Source organism: Macrobrachium nipponense, chromosome 27 (assembly GCF_015104395.2).
Source record: "Macrobrachium nipponense isolate FS-2020 chromosome 27, ASM1510439v2, whole genome shotgun sequence".
Taxonomy (NCBI): domain Eukaryota; kingdom Metazoa; phylum Arthropoda; class Malacostraca; order Decapoda; family Palaemonidae; genus Macrobrachium; species Macrobrachium nipponense.
Window position 1 is genome coordinate 10,136,397 of NC_087216.1, and position 6,571 is coordinate 10,142,967.

General features: G+C 42.9%; 1 protein-coding gene across 1 annotated transcript in view; it reads right to left on the reverse strand.

The window, feature by feature from the left end:
* Nucleotides 1–6,308, reverse strand: part of LOC135200500 (pre-mRNA-processing factor 39-like) — a 31,536-nt gene extending 25,228 nt beyond the window's left edge. Inside the window, exons 1-3 of the mRNA XM_064229150.1 lie at nt 6,126–6,308; nt 5,246–5,284; nt 4,887–5,072 (exon numbers count right to left, since the gene is read on the reverse strand). Coding sequence (XP_064085220.1) covers nt 4,887–5,072; nt 5,246–5,284; nt 6,126–6,245 — 345 coding nt within the window. The 5' untranslated portion in view covers nt 6,246–6,308. The remainder of the gene's footprint in view (nt 1–4,886; nt 5,073–5,245; nt 5,285–6,125) is intronic.
* Nucleotides 6,309–6,571: the final 263 nt, after the last annotated feature.

A 6,571-nucleotide genomic window follows, 5' to 3' on the forward strand; every position in this document is an offset into this window, starting at 1 on the left:
CAGCAAGGCTGTACCCTGAAGAACATAAAGCACTATTCTTCGCTGAAGGATGAGTGTCTGGACTGCCTGGGCGATTCAAGCTAAGCAAACCTTGGGGGGTGTATCAACGCAACCCAACGTCGTTAGCGAATCAACTCCTGAGCCACTCCTGACTCGAGCTTCTGGTGCCAGGAGAAAGGAGCGAGGAGCAAAAAGGCGATTCAGTCCCGAAGGAAGAATGCCTGACAGTCCAACCTGGTCTCATGTTAAACGATCATCGTGGTTGTATAAACGCAACCGACTTCGTCAACAAGAAACTCAGGGCTACTATATGTCTCCTGATCTCGCACGAGTGTCTGACTCCGAGAAAACAGGTGAGACAAAAAGTAGATGGTGAGCGAGTTTCGAGATTTCACAGAACTCAAAGATCGTGAAGGGCTTTGTTGTTTGACAGAAGCAAATCTCTGAGCCCAAAGGCCGTCAACAACATATTGCGTATTCTTTAATAGTTGTGACTGCCAGCTTATCCCATTCTTCAAACGGAAAGGGAAGACTGCAATCTTATGCTGTCAAAATCTCGATAGTCTGAACGTAGTCAGACTCAGAGCGGAGAGGTTATAGGTACCTTTCGTGTTAAAGGAGACCGACTCTCTCGGAAAAGGTCCTTGGAAGGACGTGACCTCTGTGAATCTAGGATCTTGAAGGCCAACATGGGGCGATTAGCGTCATTGTCGCTCCCTGTGATGATATAAATCATCTTATTACATTTCCTAAGCGATTGAAAAAGGGGAAAAGAGACTAAACATCCATCCCCGTTCAATATCATAGGATGGCGTTTAATGTTACCGCTCCCGGATCGAGAATAAGGGAGCAGAGAAGAAGAAGCCTCTTCGTCCTCAACCTAGCGAAGAGATGAATGAAAGGACGTCCCTAAAGTCTCCACAACTCTCAACATACTTCTAAAGAAAGATTCCACTCGGAAGTCAGTAGTTGCTGCCTTCGATCGAGACGATTCGTACGGACTTTTGCAATCCTGTAACGAACCTCTAGAGGATCGTTCCATTCTACGCCTGTTGTTATAATAGGCTCTTTCTCGTAAACCCGAACCGGGACCGAGAGAAGATACTTCCTAAGATATGAGAGAGCTGTGGAAGATCAGAGTTGATATGGACCATGGTTCCAAAAACTCGTTTCGAGGACTGGAGGGACGACTGAATTGCTTCCACTTCTTTCAGATTATGATCCAGGACATCTGAAACCCTCTCCAGATGTCCGGCACCTTCTTTCTATCACCTCAAGAGATACTTAACGCACCGAGAGATGTTCAGAATCATTCCTAGATCTTTAATAAAATTTCAGTTTCCCGGTAGGAAAACTGTAGAGGTTCTGAATTGCAGTCTATTCAGGGAACAAACTTCTTTAGGAAGGAAATGGTCCCCAGCAAGCTCATCCATTCCCTCACACAGTATGTTTACTTCCCTAATAAGGCTGCGCTTTGCCTAAGCAAGAGAGCATATAATAGTGCAATGTTGTGGTAGACTCGTAGTCCTATACCGTGCGGTAACGAGCACCAAAAGGAGTAAGATATCTCTGTAGGACATATTAAGGCCAAACGAATGCAATGTTTATTCATTCATGTAAGAAATCCCCTCAATCTTAGGCTAAAGTCCGTGATTGTAGGCGGAAGAGATACAGTTAGTCAGTCAATCCCGCAGGAGAGAGAGAGACGTAACTGCCAGCACAGAGATACGGTTAGTCAGTCAATCCCGCAGGAGAGAGAGACGTAACCTACCGCGCATGACAGCGAACGAGCTGGTACTGGCTCGTTTGGACTGGAGGAGAGGACAGTGACAGCAGCAGCTTACGATCGTCCGTCATCGTCGTCTCTTAACTTTATGCCTGGGTTGCCAGCTACCCTATTCTATGAAGAAAAAGGTCCGTTATTTTTAGCATAAAGAGACTCTCAAGCTGGTATATTTAAGCGAAACAGAAAACGCTAAATATATAGATGCGTTTGTGTCGTCAGAACACTACCATACAACGGTAAAAGATAAATCGGAAACTCCTGGAAGGCTGCAGGGAGTAACGATTAAATGTCCTTTAAATGGACCATAGACCTCTCGGTTGCCATCCGAAGAGGTAACTACAGCAAGCGTATATGACTTGAACCAACCAGAAATAAAATAACGCAAGGCAAAATATGAAATTATATCACAAAGTTTGTTCATACTTACATGGCAGACATATATATAGCTGAATTCGGAAATACAGCTACATACATATCTGACAGGCAAGTTTCATGAACAAAACTTAGGAGAATCGAAGCAGTCAGCTCAAGCTTCTTATGTTATTGGACATAAGGGTTCATTGACGTAGTCTACAAGTCTATTTCTTGTACGAGTCTGCGAATGACGAATGAGAGCTCTTCCGAATCTTGTCAATAAGAGCTTATTCGCTTACGCAATATCAAGTTAATGAGATGTTTGTCAATGAGAACTAACCCATTTACGGGACAAAGAGATATTTTGTCAATGAGGGGATACCCACTTACTTGACAAAACGATAGTATATTGTCAATGGGGGAAAGTCACTGAATTGACAAAACGTAATCCAGGAAGTCGAGCATTTTATTTTCCGATTCCCGTCTCAAACGAGGAAGGGGCAAGAATCCTGTTAGAGACTGGGCTTACGTCAGGTAGAACGACGATGTTCAATTCGGCAGCGTAGTCCTGACTAGGAACTAACAAAATCTATCATCTGAAAAGCCCTTTCAGATGGGCTAAAAAGCTGGCAAAATTATCCTGGGAAGAGGAAGAAACTCTCCAACCAGCTTCCTCTCCCGTATCACAACTAATGCCTGCTAAAGCTTAAAATTTATTGGCAGTATGGCAAAGGAAGTCCTGTCTTGCGCTTTCCTGAAGAGCGTACTTTTGATGAGTGCCTTTGCAAGAATCCTACTGAACGTTTGCCGAGAGTCCTGACGTGCAGGACATCGAGCCTTTATAACCCGTAACTGCCTTATCGCAAAGTCTTGACTGCGGTAGTGGCAACTTAAATTTATTGGCAGAAAGGCAAAGCTTGCGGTAGTGCAAACGAGAACTTCCCTTGAGCTTTCCTTAACTCCATCCACCTATGCGAAAAGCAATATTAATTGACAGAGACCTCTTGAATTCACGAAACCCGATGTCTTGCTGGGTTTCGAAGAAGAAGTTGTCTGTTCACTTTAAGCTTCCTCCGAAGCACTGCCTACTTCACATTCTTTGCAGGTGAGGTAGAAGGTATCATCGAAGTAGAGGTAAAAATTCTTTAAGCCCAAATCTGAAACAAGAGCTTGAAGAGTTCAACAGAAACGTTCAGTCAGGCAGGCGCACACCACCTGGCGTGCGCTGGTGTGCAGCTGGCGTCCAAATGGAGCGCGCTCGGGCGCCACTTGGAGCGCGCTCGGGCGTCCACTGGCGCGACATCGGCGTCCACTTGGCGCGCGCTTGGCAGTGCACCCGCGCGCCCCTGGCTTGGGCGTCCGCTCTCAAAAGCTTACTGCTACTATGACTTCTTTTACGTATTTCTCGGTGGAAAGACGGACACGAGTTCAGGCGACGTTCGCCTTCTTACTTCTCACTGAAACGCATAACGAGAGAGAGAGAGAGAGGACGTGAAGCGTCCTCCTCTCATAAAGCTTCTATTTAGAGGGCGCGAGTCCATCCGAAAGCTCCAACCCCTGCGCGGGGGAGGACGCTTCGGAGGACGAGAAGCAATCCTTCAGGATTCGTGCCACGCACTTAGGCAGTCTGGGGATTTTCATCAGAAACTGCCGAAGGCACGCCAGATCGGTGGGGGTTCCTCGTAACCCTCCTTCGGCTTTCGACATGCTCTCTCCCTGGTTCTGGGAGTCAAGCAGAGGTCCCGGCCTAGAGGCGAAACGAGGCCGATCTGACGCACCCTCCACTAAACACAAGGGGTATCACTGCACTTCTGCACTTCACTTTTACTCTCTAAAGCAAGCACTTTCGATTCTAAGTTACGAATCGAAAGAGTATCAGAAGAAAGGGCAATTTCTCTACAGACACTGCTTAGGGCCCGAAGGCAACACTGCAGGTTAGGAGTAACAATTACAGAAGTAGCACTTCACAGCAATGAAGGAGAGCGAGCACCTCTCGTAGACATATACATAGCCCGTAGGCCATACTACAGGGTTATGCAAAATAAAGTCTACAGGAAGGTTAGCAGGTTCACTACCCTGACTTTTGTTACTGATTAATTGCGTACATACGAATCATACGTCTTCCTTACGGAATTAGACATGTTTACTGATTAATTGCGTACATACGAATCATACGTCTTCCTTACGGAATAGACAAAGTCTCACACTCCTTACATGACAAATCTCAACAAAGAAGCAAGACCCATACCCCTCGTACATACCAAGTGCGAATCTACCGAAGCTTTCGGTAGCCACACCCTATCTTTGCAGACAACCCCGTCTGAAACTAGCCTAACTAGATTCAGATATTTTATGCAAAAATGAATCAAATTCAAATCAATTTAAGATAGCGTATGCCTAGCCACAAATCCAAGTAAATAAATCAAAAGACAATTAGGATACTTAGCGGCAATGAAGTTTCCAAAATCCTAAGACGGAGGTACTGAGAACAGGTGTTTTCAGCACCGGCGACAGAAAAATTATGAATAGAAAATGGGAATGATTCCTGATACCCGCCTCCCAGCGGCGGGAATGGTACTAACCACCTGACTCCCACTGCGTGTGTCGTAAGTGTTTAAATTTCTGTCGGATTCGGAAAAATACAGCTATATATATATCTGACAGGTAAGTTTCATGAACAAACTTTCAACTAATGATACTTAGAACTTAGTTTACCAAACCACTAACAAAATTGCTGCTTACTTACCACTTGGTCAATATGCTGTAATAACAATGTCCATGCCTGAAAATCATTGGGATTATCATTCACATTTTTCCAAAGCTTATCCACCTCATTTGTCCGTTTCTTTGATGAGGGTTCATCTTCACTAGGACTAGTGCTTGCAGGACGTTTTAGATTGTTTTCACCATCACTATCATTTTCTTCTTTGGCCTGAGAACAACATACATATGGATAAAGTAGCCTAATCATAATATAGTTACTGTAACACTTCATAGTCTGATGACATAAATCAAAAGCAATTTCAAATATAAAACAATTTTTATCACACTACAAAATGTGTCAATCTTTAAAAATTTCAAACAAATACTTTAATCAATAGACACCTTATTCCAAGCAGAATCCATCTCGGTCACATCATTACCCTGAAAAGGACACAACAGCCCAACCTATTAATTAGCTCTGCTTGCATTAATACTCAATATGTTATATTATAGAGGGGACTGAGTGAGTACAAGGGATGGGGGAAGAGGCCAAGTTGCTCAGTCTGGCTGCTTAAAACAGTACAGTGGTAGTCTGGCACTGAAAGATGAACAGACCCAACAAGGGCATCCACCACAACTGCCACAGGGTCTTGCATCCATCAATGCACTGACAATAACCTTGACCATCCTAGGTTTAGCAGGACTCATTACACATTGAGTGTAACAGCTTCAAATGTAATAAACTATATGACAAAAAATGACAAGAAATGAATAGCACAGCACAAAATATGGTGGGGGAGACAACAACACAACCAACTTCTAAGTTACCCAGACTAATGATCCATTACAACCAACTTGAGTGATGGAGGAGTGATATATAAACTTGCAGGACAGAGCAACAGGTCTTTTCTTCTTTCAAATTCAATCAAGCTGGTGTGACCAGGTCCACTTCACACTGTACAGCTCATTTATGATTAATGGCTTTGAAAAGACAAAAAATGATAGAGGTGTTTACAAACAGCAAATCAGAGAATATTCACTTCCATAGATCCCCCTCTGGTTTCAAAAACATTTGCCAACTTTTCCACATAATCAATTATTTCTTTATTAGGGATTCATGACTTAACCAAACAGTAGTTGCTTTAATATGACTTACAATGCTTTACTTATCTCCTAGTATAGTTCAAACATTGATTTATAAATAGTATTTGGTTTGACGACCTGGCACTGGACATTCAAACTTTACTATTATTTAAAATAAGTACAACAATAATGCACTAACCTGTGTGTCTGTTCCTTCCTGGTAGTTCAATTCCATTCCTTCCTCTGCAGGCTCCCTGGAATAATCTCCATCAAGGATTTCTTCCTTGATCATTTCACTCAACACTGGCGAGGAAGGCATTGCTTCGACTTCATTTTCTTCCTCGGAATCATCGCTTGATCTAAGTTTTTACTGATGTAAGAGAGAAATGCATAATTGTAATGTAAAATGGAGGTAAAAGTACTGATAGAAGATAAATGTAAAACAAAAAAAGTCAAAACATGATAACCAATAAACTCATTAATTAAAACTTTTTACAAACTGTCAACATTATTCAACAAGAGAAATAATAGGTACTGACATTACCCTAAGCCCATCAACCCTTACAAAACACAACCTTAGGTACATTACACTTACACAGCTACATTATGGAAATCTTTCTTTAGTAATATGCTGGTAATGGTGAA